The sequence below is a fragment of the Salmo salar genome, chromosome ssa24, assembly GCF_905237065.1.
Source record: "Salmo salar chromosome ssa24, Ssal_v3.1, whole genome shotgun sequence".
In the NCBI taxonomy this organism is placed as follows: domain Eukaryota; kingdom Metazoa; phylum Chordata; class Actinopteri; order Salmoniformes; family Salmonidae; genus Salmo; species Salmo salar.
Window position 1 is genome coordinate 18,754,474 of NC_059465.1, and position 14,731 is coordinate 18,769,204.

The window sequence follows — 14,731 nt, forward strand, 5'->3', positions numbered from 1 at the left end:
CATGATACAACTCCATGGCTTGTGTTTTCCATTGCCATACTTCTATATCGTCCTCACTACAGAGAGAGTTACACAAGGCTGTGCTGTTTTCTCTCGTGTGTGTGGTTACTGTTACGGAACTTTGACTCAGTGTCCTTATATGGCAATGAAGTGCGTGTATGCACAGAGGCCCAGATTATAGTAAAGCCAGAAACTTCCTGGAATGATGAGCTGGGTTCTTGGTCCAGCTGTATGTGGGTGGTTCATTTTATAGGATGACGTGTGATTCTGATGAAAGTGTGCGATCCAGGGTTGGGCTGGTCCACCACAATACAGGTAGATGATAAAAATATCAAAGCAAAAACAATCCTTCCTGCTTTGACAGGCCTAAATCAAACCATGACCTCGGTGTACTGCTCATTTCAATAATAGGCCTGACTTGGCATAGTGGAGAGTTGATCTGATCCAGGCTTAGTATCCACAGTACAAGAACAGCACAAACATCCCTGCAGCATTCTCATCAATGATTTGTTGCATTAATTGCACAAATGTTTATGAACAGTGATTGACTGTAGTTGAGTGCTTTGTTTAAATTCCTTTGTCTAATTTGGGACAATTTGTGTGCATCGTTTAACCCGGGGCTCTGTTTGTTAATGTTCTGTGTGTGTGACTGGCTGTGCTCATGCATGTGAGATTGCCTTTGGCTGTGAAAGGAACCAAAGTTTTGTCCTCTCCAGAGCCCAGAACAGATGAATGACACGGGCAGTAGAACTCGTTTGATCAGTGCTCTGTTCTCTGGACAATTAGCCTGTTTACCACAACGAGCAAGTGTAGGCCAAAGAGACAATGCATACAATAACAGAAAGTTATTGATTGTACAATATTCGTTGCATCAACGTACATTGGATGCATGCATGTGTTTTATAGTCCCTGTAGATGACACTTGCAATCTCTTTGTACACACACACACAGTAGCACAGTCAGCCATGTGGACCCTCCAGTGCTGTAGGCCCCCACTGTAGCTGTTTTCACTGCCCCTTAATCCTATTAGAACCAATTAGTAAAGAGTGGCTCTCTGTAGGTCTATTGTGGGGCGGCTAGTAGCATATCTCTACTTTGATAACCATGCATGCTAGAGCTGGGGGGAAACCAAAATGATCAACAACGAGCACTTGCCAAATCAAATTGTATTTGTCACATGCACCAAATACAACAGGTGTAGACTTTACAGTGAAATTCTTACTTACAAGCCCTTAACCAACAATGCAGTTTTAAGAAACTTTTTTTGGTATTAAGAGATGAGAATAACATGATTTAAGGAGCAGCAGTAAATAACAATAGCAGGGCTATATACAGGGGGTACCGGTACAGAGTCAATGTGCGGGGGCACCGGTGTGGAGGTAATTGAGGTAATATGTACATGTAGTTATTAAAGTGACTATGCATATATAATAACAGAGTAGCATCATTGTTCTGTGGGGTGGGCTCAATGCAAATAGTCTGGGTAGCCATTTGATTAGCTGTTCTTATGGCTTGGGGGTAGAAGCTATTTAGGAGCCTCTTGGATCTAGATTTGGTGCTCCGGTACCGCTTGCCGTTTGGTAGCAGATACCTGTCTGACTGTCGCAGGTGTTTTTCTGATATCGTTCATTAGGATAAGTTGCCTATACTGGAGAAATGTGAAGTTTGAAATGAAAGTTTGCAAATATTGGTGACTGTTATTGGGACAATTTGATGGCTACAATCTAGTAGTTTAAAGGATAATAAAATGGTTGTCCATATCACCCAGCTCTGCAGCATGCCCCGCTTGTTCTGGATGATGCTGGACACTGCCATGCTTGTAGTCAAGCTCTTATTCAACATGCTCACCCTCTGTCATATGATATTTGTTTTGGACTGTGTTGATTCCATGAGTTTTTAGTTGCTATCCATGTTGTTGTTACCTTCATGAGAGCAAGTATTTGTTGTATTATATAATGTTGTGTTAACAGTGTGTGTGTTTTGTGTTTCAGTATCAAGTGGGTCAGTTGTACTCTGTAGCAGAGGCCAGTAAGAATGAGACGGGTGGAGGAGAGGGCATTGAGGTCCTTAAGAATGAACCCTATGAGAAGGAGGGCGAGAAAGGACAGTACACACACAAAATCTACCATCTGAAGAGGTAACACACCCCCACACTGTTCCTAGTGCACCATCACTATCTCGCCAGCAGGTGGAAGTGTAGTCATTCTGTGTTACAGTAGGTTTGTAGTATCTTTTTTAATTTTTTATAGAGGCCTTCAAGACAATGACATTAAGATATCTCATTGTATGACTCAAGTGTGTTTTAGTGTGTGTATCCATCTATATCCCCTCGCTTCCACAGTAAAGTCCCAGCGTTTGTCAAGATGATAGCTCCTGAGGGCTCCCTGGTCTTCCATGAAAAGGCCTGGAATGCTTACCCTTACTGCCGAACCAGTGAGTCCCCTCTTCTTCTGCCTGAACTCTTACCTCTTCTCCCCCCACCTGCACCTTGTGACCACCCAAGCCTTTATTTATTTTTTTACTTTTTTTGAGAAATGGAAACGTTTTAAATTAACTCATTGTTGCTGGAACCAATTTATTATTTACATGAGTTGTATGATTTCTTTCTTCTTTTGGGCTTGGATTTCTATCTAACATTTTGTTTTTTGGTCTTCTCATGCTTCGTCTGGATCCAGTTGTAACGGTGAGTAGCCTCAAATGACCCTGTTGTGTTAGATTATCTCACTGTCTGTTTGGATGGTAATTGTTTGTGCATGTGTGTATAGTTGGGTAGTTACTTGTTTGTCTGTGTGAATGTGGCATGCGTCAGTTTTCGTGAAGCGAACTTGTCAACAATTATAAAGAATGTAGCAAATAAGCCAAAAATGTTTGTTTTGATTTATTTATGGGGAAATTGTATGGTTTGAATTTACCATGCTATTGCTTCACCAGGTAGTTGTTGAATTCAGGGGTTGGAGGTCCCCCTTGTGGCCTTTACTAGTAATGTAAATCTACTAGGTTTAGAGCTCTCAAACTCAAAAACCTCAGCCAGTTCCACAGATTGTTTTCATAGTTCCCTTCTAATCAGGGACTGATTTAGACCTGGGACACCAGGTGGGTGCAATTAATTATCAGGTTAAACAGAAAACCAGCAGGCTCCTGACCTCATAGGGTAAGAGTTGAATATCTCTCGTTTAGAGGGTTTGTGGATTCAGTAAAGATTTTCAACCTCCTTCCTTCAGAATGAGTATATGAAAGATGACTTCATCATTAAGATTGAGACATGGCACAAACCTGACCTTGGTACAGTAGAAAACGTGAGTACCTTTTTTATATGGCGTTCAAAATTAGATTATTTACAATTTTCTCTTTTCTAAAAATCTCACTGTAAAGGTCACTGATGACTGTCTGTGAATGTGTCTCCGATGAAGCTTTGCTGTCATGCTCATGCCTGGCTTTGATTGGCAGGTGCACAAGCTGGATGTGCCCACATGGAAGAGTGTGGAGGTTGTTCCCATTGACATCGCAGATGGGGAACAAGTGGCCCCTGCTGTAAGTACTCCTTTCTGATACTGCCGTCATGCCACAGTCCCACATCAATATCAAAATCAAATCAAATGTATTTATATAGCCCTTCTTACATCAGCTGATATCACAAAGTGCTGTACAGAAACCCAGCCTAAAACCCCAAACAGCAAGCAATGCAGGTGTAGAAGCACAGTGGCTAGGAAAAACTCCCTAGAAAGGCCAGAACCTAGGAAGAAACCTAGAGAGGAACCAGGCTATGAGGGGTGGCCAGTCCTCTTCTGGCTGTGCTGGGTGGAGATTATAACGGCACATGGCCTAGATGTTCAAATGTTCATAAATGACCAGCATTGTCAAATAATAATAATCATAGTAGTTGTCGTGGGTGCAACAAGTCAGTAACACAAGAGTAAGTGTCAGTTGGCTTTTTCATAGCCGATCTTTGAGAGTATCTCTACCGCTCCTGCTGTCTCTAGAGAGTTGAAAACAGCAGGTCTGGGACAGGTAGCACATCCGGTGAATAGGTCAGGGTTCCAGAAGGTCTGGGACAACAGGTCTGGGACAGGTAGCACGTCCGGTGAACAGGTCAGGGTTCCATAGCTGCAGGCAGAACAGTTGGAACTGGAGCAGCAGCACGGCCAGGTGAACTGGGGACAGCAAGGAGTCATCAAGCCAGGTAGTCCTGAGGCATGGTCCTAGGGCTCAGCTCCTCCAAGAGAAAGAGAGAATTAGAGAGAGCATATTTAAATTCACACAGGACACCGGATAAGACAGGAGAAATACTCCAGATATAACAGACTGACCCTAGCCCCCCGACACATAAACTACTGAAGCATAGATACTGGAGGCTGAGACAGGAGGGGTCAGGAGACACTGTGGCCCCATCCGATGAAACCCCCGGACAGGGCCAAACAGGTAGGATATAACCCCACCCACTTTGCCAAAGCACAGCCTCCACACCACTGGAGGGATATCTCCAACCACCAACATACCATCCCGGGACAAGGCTGAGTATAGCCCACAAAGATCTCCGCCACGGCACAGACCAAGGGGGGTCACCAACCCAGACAGGAAGACCACGTCAGTGACTCAACCCACTCAAGTGACGCACCCCTCCCAGGGACGGCATGGAAGAACACCAGTAAGCCAGTGACTCAGCCCCCGTAATAGGGGTAGAGGCAGAGAATCCCAGTGGAAAGAGGGGAAACCGGCCAGGCAGAGACAGCAAGGGCGGTTCGTTGCTCCAGCCTTTCCGTTCACCTTCACACCCCTGGGCCAGACTACACTTAATCATAGGACCTACTGAAGAGATATGTCTTCAGTAAAGACTTAGACTTAAAGCCCTGGCTAGTACCCTGTTTGGCACCATCATGTGGAGAGACCTGTGCATTGCACAGCAATCTTCCTACTTAGTATAATAATATCTAATCCCATTAGATGTAAGATAAATATAATTTTAGGTCTACTCAGATGGGACAAAAAAACTGCATGCACACGTTCCTTTTAAACGGTTATTGAGAATGTTGTATTCCTTGTCAGCTGCCAGGTGGAACAATGGTGCGTTGTTTTTCCTCTGCAGGTTCTGAAACCCCTCATCAGTATGGTGTTGGAAGCTCTGTAATTATAACTTAATATTGGTATCATTTCTCAGTACATCTTCCTTTCAAATCCATAAGGTTCCTAGTACCAATGCTCATGGTAGTTTATTGCTATTGTTTGGCATGGCATTGCCTCACTTCACTGAGTTTGTGTGTGTGCACGCATTTTGTGCTGTACGAGTGCATGTGGTTATTTGCCCGAGCAGTGTGTGCTTGCGGTAGGTGTCTAACAAGGCGGACGTGTTTGCCTTGCTGGAGGAGTTGTCTGAGGGCCCTATCAGGTTTGTGCCTCAGGCAAGGCTGCAGGGCCTGGCCTGCCAAGGGACCACAGATGAGTTTGTTAGTGTAATTAAGGCTCACGGCGCTCCATACGCCTGGCCCTCTCACACACACTTCCTCAGCGTAAGGCACATCGATTCACAGACCTCATTAGAGCAGCACAGTGTATTGTTATAGTGATGGAGCTTTCAGCATTAAAACAGCCAAATTAGTGTGTGTTTCTTCCATTCTGCTCGTTTGGCTCCCTCCTGTTGGCCGATAGCCCTGAAAAGCAGCTTTTAGCTGCAGGCGCATCATGATTTATTTAAAATTGCTGGGCCTTTGAGCTGTTTGTAATTTGAAAGGCGTTTCATTTTTATTTTTCACAACAGTTTTAAGTTGACTTTAGGGCTGGGCAATATATCAAATTAATTGTAATTTCTGTTTTTGCGTGATATTCTAAATCCTGTATTGCAAGAATCGAGGTTTTATTTTTCGTATTTTTTTGCCTTTATGTCCACTTGTTCTCGTTGTCTTTTTGGAGTACCACATACTGCTAGCAGCATTTTAGCCAAAGACTGTTTATACTAGCTGTCTAGTTTGTTTTATAAATGTGCAATAAGCACATTTGATCAATTCTGAACAAAGTGTACACGCTAGCATGCTGTTCAAACAGAGACAAACACAAGGGTGTGTTCATAACAATTCAACTGTTCAACCTTGTTAGCTAGCAAATCAGCTAAACTAGAAATATAAAGATTAACTAGCATGTGGGCTTGAGCGATCGTTGATGAGACCAGTGTTAATTTTCTATAGCCTAATGCCTGCTATAAGAAGTTGGTCATTATTAGTGAATGTGCATTATGCACGGTTCTAGTTAAATGTGTAACAAAAAAAGGGCCTTTTCATGGACTTAAAAGCCAGATCAGTGACTATTGCAACAACAACAAAAAAGCAGGTTAAACTTATGGTTGTGGAAGGCCTCTATTTAGGTATAAAATATAAATTCATTAGATTATTGCTGACTGTTCAAAATGCAGTGTAATTTACCTTTAATTCTACAACACTGCTTATTTAGAGAACATTAAAATCGAGATGCAGTATATATCTTGAATTGCCCATAAGTAAAAAAAATTATAAAAAATAAAAAAATCTAGGTTTGATTTTTAGGTCATATTGCTCAGCCCTAGTTGACTTTGCACTTCTGTCCCTGAGCTCTTTACGATAAATAATGCAACCAGAAGAGGACTGTGAGACCGTTAAGTGTATGCAGGGCTCCCATCTTTCAAAGGTTAGGAGTACCACATGAAATTTAGGACCGTTGATCTATTTGAGAAGAGTGGTTGATTTTTGGGATGAATGAGGTGCAGGAGCTGTCTTTTCCAAGTCGGTCCATTAGACTATGTTCACGGGAATTACCAATTGACATTATGCTAGAGAGACCTCTGAGTATTCACTGTTCAGGGTTTATACACGTTTTGACAGATGGCATTTCATGACTTTTGCATGACTTTTAACCAGATTTCCATGACTAATAATTGGTGGCGTCTATGTAGCCTACATGGAAAAAGTTAGCATAAATGTGCTATTGTAGTAATGCAAACTGGTAAGGGCCCAAAAAGGTGACTTATCAGCTTTAAAATGCTAACTTCTAGTGACTTTTAGGCTGGATCCCTTGTTGAAATGTTTTAACTGTGTACTATTTATACAACGAAGAATATGATCAGTCTGTGTAAAATAGTGGTTCTTGTGAACCTAATAGCAACAAAAATAAAATCTGCCTGTGTACAATCTGTTCTACATTAATGTGCCAGCAGAGCACAACACCCTTTGTTGGTATAATCTATCTCGTTCAGTCAGAGTACACCTGGCATACCTCTTTCTATCCACCTTATTGAACAAGTGAGAAAGAGGGATAGTGTGTGTGGTGTTGCTTTTGACCTCCATAGTGGCATCCAGCTTAAGCCAGGCCCAGCTCCACTTGATCCCTGAATCCACTTGATTAACAAGCAACTCCTCATTTTCACCTAATTCTCTCATTCTGAAAATTAACCACACAGAGGGAAAACATTTAGTTGATAGATAGTAAGTTCGTTAGCTAACTAATTAACATTTCACACGGATTGCCAGGGTCCAGTGAGTAACTAACGTTATAGCATGAGGAACGGCAAGGCTTGATCGAATTCTCAGTTAATACTATAGCTAATTGGTTCCTCGAGCTAACGTTACCTCATCTGATGTTGTAACGTTAGCTATTTAGCTGTCTGACTTTGTTAGCCAGCTAATTTTCACACCATCAACTCAATTATTTGATCAGCTAATGTTGCTGAACATTTCCCTGGCTAGCTAACGGAGAATTCAGCTATTGTAGCAAGATACTTAAGTTCTTGTTCCACCACACTTTCTCCCTCACCTCAAAATTTCCAAATGTTGGTTTGTTTTTCAGTTACAGCTTATGAAGTACGCTTTATCACCTTTGTCTCCAGGCTTCTCACCTACCTCTTCGTTGTCATTCAGGGGACGCAGACTCAAATCTCTAGCCACTTTAATAATTGGATGTAATAAATGTATCTCTATTCACTTTAAACAATGCCACTTTATATAATGTTTACATACCCTACATTACTCATCTCATATGCATATACTGTACTCTGTACAATCTACTGCATCTTGCCTATGCTGCACGGCCATCGCTCATCCATATATTTATATGTACATATTCTTATTCATCCCTTTACACTTGTGTGTGCATAAGGTAGTTGTTGGGAAATTGTTAGATTACTTGTTAGATATTACTGCACTGTCGGAACTAGAAGCACAATCATTTCGCTACACTCGCATTAACATCTGCTAACCATGTGTATGTGACCGATAACATTTGATTTGACGCGCTGCTGCAGTAACTGGCAAACTGTCTGTCCACTCTCCGCTGTCTTTTCAGAGCGCGCGCTGATTCTGTAACAAGCAAGTTGGTTGTCGCTTCTCTCTTCAGTCACGTGCTGCATTCTGTTATGTGAAGGACTGGCTGATCCCAGGCCTGAGCCTTAGATGATACAGCCAGTATTGCTCCAAATGCGCATCACTCGTTCTCTTACAGCCAGTAGTGATCCAAACCCCCCCCCCACAATATAACTTTTCTCATCGGATCTACATGGATCACATAGGTTACCTAGTTTGCATCCCTGGGTATTGACACTAGAAGGCTGCTGGTCTCTGATCCCATGTAGGCCTTCGACCTCCTGCTGTTATGCCCTTGATCAAGGCACTTAACCACTCACAAAGTAGAATAAATGTGCTGTTTAGGCTTCTGTATAAAACACATGGTCAACCCTCCGTTTGTAGGGCTACTGGTTGTTCAGGCTTTTGATCAAGCCTTGAAACACACCGTGTCTGCTTATCAAGGTTCTGTGTGAGCAGCTGATTTTTGCAGCTACAATGTGGTGTGTTAGAGCAGGGCTGGAACAAAAGCCCGCACACCCAGTAGCTCTCCTGGAGGATGGTTGGCCACCCTTAAATAACATATTGCAACACAACTAAATACTTTTGTCTTAATACAATTATTCCCTCATTAAATGAATCAGGGATGATAAGGTAAGCTACTTCAAAGCAAGGTAGCGAAAACATGTTTATCTATAACCTTAAGGCTAAAACATTATTGTTTCAGGGGAGATCTATGCACAGCATGGAAGTTATTTGTTAATTAGACTTCTTAGAATATTTTTAACGTTGTCGGAGTTACATGGCTAGCCTACTGTTTAGTAAGAGGGGAATACCAGCTTTCCAATAATGGTGTTGTATGTCTCTCAACAGTGCCTGTCGAACAACATAATACTTTAAATTACTAGCGAGATGTCGTGTAGTGAGGCTAGTTATGTTTTGCAACACTGTATTCTGCACATTCAGGCTGGCACATTCTCAATCGGCGCATTCCCTCACAAATTGTCTACTGGCACGTATAGACTGGATTTACAGATGTGAATGCCCACTCTCCATTCCTATTCAATGCAGATCCTGCCTTTTATTCTGCTTTGATCAACCTTTTTTCGACCGGCCACTTTGTTTTGTAGAGGAGCCGGTACGCAGTTCCCAAAAACTTGGAGGTGCCGTTAAGGCGCTCGAGCCCAATTTGAGATACAGCCTTAATGAACAACGGTACAGCAAAGCCTTATCGTACTTGTGTATTATGCTACTAGAGTGTGTGGGTCTACTCTCCTGCTGCACTAGAGAGTTAGTTTGAGCTGTATGTTTGACTGTGGTAGTGAATGGGTTTAGTGCCTGTGTTTTGGTGTATTATTCCAGCTGGGATCTCAGCATTGTGATACACAGTGTGTCACAAGACTTGAGGAAGATGGCCCTGTGTCTGTCTGGGGGAGCAGTCTCTCCTCAGCCTGGCCCTGTGTCTGTCTGGGGGAGCAGTCTCTCCTCAGCCTGGCCCTGTGTCTGTCTGGGGGAGCAGTCTCTCCTCAGCCTGGCCCTGTGTCTGTCTGGGGGAGCAGTCTCTCCTCAGCCTGGCCCTGTGTCTGTCTGGGGAGCAGTTATGCATGCCATCAGACACAGGTACACAGTCTTCTACACACACTGGCACCAGTCTGTGCCCTTCTGCCATCTATATTGTCAGCATAGCCATTTGCTGGTGGCATCAACAAGTTCCTACCTAGCTCAGCCCAGCCCAGACAGGGTGCATGGTGGAGGGCACAGGGCTGGGCTTTGGTGCTGCAGCCTGGGGCCGGGGCTGTGGAGGGTAGACCTAGCCTAGGAGACCCTGGCCCCTCTCATGGTAGTCCCCTAGCCCCTCTGCCCAGAGAGCAGCATTAGTGCAGGGGCCAACTCTCAGACCCATGGGCTAGAGGTGCTTTAGAGGGCCCAGTATGACTTATGCAGACCTGCCAACCAGCATGCATTTTGTGTACCATGCATTCATTTTGAGGTCAGAGCAGATACCGCTGATGTGATGAAAAAGGTTAGGGTGAAAATGGAGAACCAACTGCCAAATACATTTTCCAAAAATGTATGTTTGTCAAGCATATAACCACTATCTCGTAGTTGGCTAACAGGCTGACCAGACACGTCGCATGTGCGAGCGTTGTAAAATAAATGTAGATATCTGTTATTCAATTATTGCACCCTCACTGCTCGCGTCAACGAGCGTCTGCATTGCCAAGGGGTAAAATAGAAGTAATTTCTGTTTCTGACGCAGATCGCGCTGCAAGTCCTGCCTCTCCCATCTCCTCATTGGTTTATAGAAGCAGGTACCCACGTGCCATCTCCTCATTGGTTATACCCACGTGGATGATTGAAAGACGAACTGTGTTGCCGGTCGGTGTAGTAATACTATGAAAGTTTAGATGCCAATCGCCATATAAGTTCAACGATGAAAAAGCCTGGAAGGAGGAGAGATGACTAGAAACGATTCGGTTGACCGTTTAATGTGTGGATTAATTATCGGAGTAGAGGACCTTGTGCATTTCAGGTAAAATAACAACTCAATGTTTATATCCCAGGACAAATTAGCTAGCTAAATAGGACAAATTAGCTAGCAAGTGCAAGCTAAATTGCCATAAATGTTTAATGCTTTTTGACCTGTCCCCAAATTAATGTAATTGGTTCAGAGTTTGTTTTGATATTTTAACCTGCGTGTCGTGATCGCGTTTGGTGTAGGGGGACAAAATATATTCATGCACGATGGCATACGCGCGCAGCCTGATTGGGTTCCGTGTTGGGGTGGGCGATTACATTTTTTTAAACCTATGGGCAAATAAAAAAAAATATCGAAATAAGCGATGTTGTACAATTAAAGTTCAAATACACTGCATTTCAAACAGTCAGCAATAATCTAATGAATTTAGGGCTAAATATAAGCCTTTCATACAACCAACAAATAATCTAATTAGTTAATCAGAATATGCGCACACACACACACACACACACAGTACCAGTCAAGTTTGGACACCTACTCATTCCAGGCCTTTTCTTTATTTTTACTATTTTCTACATTGTAGAATAATAGTGAAGAAAAACTATATGAAAATGCAGATATGGAATCATGTGTTAAACAAATCAAAATATATTTGAGATTCTTCAAATGGCCACCCTTTGCCTTGATGACAGCTTAGCACACGCTTGGCATTCTCTCTACCAGCTTCACGAGGAATGCTTTTCCAAACTTAAGACTGGTTGTGTGTGTGTATATGTACATACATATGTGTATATATATATATATCGGGATCGAACCTGGGTCTGTAGTGACACCTCAAGCACTGCGATACAGTGCATTAGACCACTGCGCCACTCGGGAGGTCCTTTTATCAGAATAGTTTAACCAGCTTTTAAAAAAACAAAATGCAATCACTGATCTGGCTATCAAGTCCATGAAAAGGCCCTTTTTTTGTTGTTGCACATTTAACTAGAACCGTGCATAATGCACATTCACTAATAATGACCAACTTCTTATAGCAGGCATTAGGCTATAGAAAATTAACACCGGTCTCGTCAACAATCTCGCAAGCCCACATGCTAGGGATTAGCCAGTTAGTCTTTATATTTCAAGTTTAGCCAACTTGGATCTATTTGCTAGCTAACAAGGTTGAACAGTTGAATTGTTATGAACACACCCTTCTGTTTGAACAGCATGCTAGCCTGTCCACTTTGTTCAGATGTTGAAATCAAGTGGCCTACCTTATTTCTTAGAATGCGAACGTGTTGCCAATTCTTTATATAATTGTGTTTTATGCTTATTGCACATTTATAAAACACAAACTAGACAGCTAGTATAAGTCTTTGGCTAAAATGCTGCTAACCTGAGCATTCATTTTACAGGATCAATGTTCGTTGATACTCTTGGTTTAGTAGTGTGCTCTGCGCGCAATTAGTGTAGTTGAGACATAAAAAGGGTATCGTTAGAAAAGTTTACTTCTCCTCTATTACAGTAAAATAATGTCTGAATGTGTTTGTGTCCATATGACCGATTTGGTTGGACCAAACTTCAAACGAAAATTGCAAGTTGAAACCGCTTGTCAGAGAGGAAGAGGTGATCTCTCAACTTTGTTGGCGTGAGAGGCAGGGGGACGGGCTTGGTGTGTGTGTGTGTGTAAACCATAGAGGAAGAGGCAAAGCGAGAGGTTTCACTCGCTAAAATCTGTCCAAAATAAGGCCAATGCGTTTCTATGGGCTTATTTTGGACCGACGCTTGTCGCCTGCCTTCACGCCTTTTGAGACAACGACTCCAATTGTTAGGGCGGAGACATGAGCATCTCGTCATTATATACAGATCTCTGGTGTAAATGGGAAGGTGCACAGAGGAGCGAAAGAGACGAGACCAAAAATACATAATGAGAACAAGTGGCCATAAACGCTCATAAAAATGTTGATTATTGTGATACAAGCATTTGGAATATCACGCAGAACATGCATTCGAATGAATGAAATGAATTTGATTTATCGCCCAGCCCTATGTTGAATGAATGGTAGCCTAGTAGTCAGACCTAACTTGATGGATTAGGTCAGGGATGGCGATCTGAAACGAGCTCATATTAGCCTATTTCATTTGTTTCATATGTCAAATAGCCTACAGTTAGCTAGACTATTGCATTTCATCCAGTAATAAAATTATTCTGAATATTCTCCCCAAACAACAGAATTAAGCCAGTTTACATTTTCACGATACGATCCACAGAAAGACACTTATTTTTTTTTAAATAACATATAACACATAAAATTCTTAAGTGTTATTGAGACCACCTCAATTTAATTTAGGATCAAACACAAGACTTCTGTGTTCGCTACATTGTTTGATATTATTTAACTCAAGGTTTCAGGAAATGGCAGTTACAGGTTTTCAAAAAGGCTAAACACTTCAGCTTCCATCGGGGGAAGTTGACTGACCCCCCCCCCCAACCTTAGGCCTACACCACCTTGTCAGAAAATCCTAGGGAGAGCCCTGATTTGTACATTTAAATGCATTGCTAGTTAGCTACTGAAGAGCAGCCAATTAGCAAGTACCCATAAGTCTATAGCCTGCCATTCCTTCCGAGGCCACATTTATTAAGCTAAAAAAAGCTGCATTTACGTAATGATTTGAGCAGTGTGGGTGTTGCGAAGGGCCAGGGGGTGGCACCACCATGCTGAAGTGGTACTTTTGAAAAAGTTTAAGGTTGGCAGGTCTGCTAATGTTGAATACATATGTGTTGAAATTATTTGTTCTGTGTTTTGATTATTAAAGTGTTAATTGTCATCCTTCTCTTCTCTCTCCAGGACTACAAGGCAGATGAGGACCCTGCTCTGTTTAAGTCAGCTAAGACTGGTAGAGGACCCCTGGGACCCAACTGGAAGGTATGCCTCTCACTGGAACACCAGGGAGAGAGGGAGACTGCGGTTTGATGAAGACAAATCACCTCTCTCTGCTCTAATTGGGCGTAATAGAAATTGCAAGTGATCAGGTCAGATTAGCCCCTCCTGTCTCAGCCCTACTCACACGCGCTCAGCCAGCCAGGAGTGTGTGTTTGTACGTGGCTGTCTGCTCCGGAATGTACTATGTGTGTTGTCTCTCTTAGTTTGAGCTAGGAACAGTTCTTTATTTTCCCCAATGAGTCTGCGAGATATTTGTTTGTAAAAAGTGAGCGGTGATGAAAACAGCTCATCCAGAGACATCGTTTTCCCATCAAACCCTTCAACTACAGCCCTGCAAACAGGCCCATGATGTCAAACTAGTTAGATCTCCACCCAGCAATAGTTTACAGCCCTTATATACTTAACAAAAATATAAACTCAACATGTAAAGGGTTGGTCCCATGTTTGATGAGCTGAAATAAAAGATCCCAGACATGTTCCATATGCATAAAAAGCTTATTTCTCTCAAATCTTGTGCACACATTTTTTTACATCCCTTTGTGAGCATTTCAAATTTGCGAACATAATCCATCCACCTGACAGGTGTGGCATTTTCAGAAGCTAATTAAACGGCATGATCATTACACAGGTGCACCTTGTCCTGGGGACAAAAGGCCACTTTAAAATGTGCAGTTTTGTCACACAATGTCACAAGTGTCTCAAGTTTTGAGTGTGCAATCGGCATGCAGACTGCAGGAATGTCCACCAGAACTTTTGCCAGATAATTGAATGTTGATTTCTCTACCATAAGCTGCCGCCAACGTTGTTTTTAGAGAATTTGGCTGTACGTCCAACCAGTCTCACAACTGCAGATCACTTGTAACCACGCCTACCCAGGACCTCCACATCCGGCTTCTTCACCTGTGGGATCTTCTGAGACAGCAACCCGGACAGCTGATGAAACTGAGGACTATTTTTCTGTCTGGGTTAAAGCCCTTTTGTGGGGAAAAACTAATTCTGACTGGCTGGACCTGGCTCCCCAGTGG

At 42.7% G+C, this 14,731-nt stretch overlaps 1 protein-coding gene across 2 annotated transcripts in view; it reads left to right on the forward strand.

Moving 5' to 3' along the window:
* Positions 1-14,731, forward strand: part of LOC106585622 (phosphatidylinositol transfer protein beta isoform) — a 48,793-nt gene that overhangs the window by 20,613 nt on the left and 13,449 nt on the right. For both annotated transcript variants that reach the window (XM_014172038.2, XM_014172039.2), the window contains exons 3-8: positions 1,992-2,137; positions 2,342-2,433; positions 2,676-2,683; positions 3,222-3,296; positions 3,448-3,531; positions 13,611-13,688. In XM_014172038.2, coding sequence (XP_014027513.2) covers positions 1,992-2,137; positions 2,342-2,433; positions 2,676-2,683; positions 3,222-3,296; positions 3,448-3,531; positions 13,611-13,688 — 483 coding nt within the window. The remainder of the gene's footprint in view (positions 1-1,991; positions 2,138-2,341; positions 2,434-2,675; positions 2,684-3,221; positions 3,297-3,447; positions 3,532-13,610; positions 13,689-14,731) is intronic.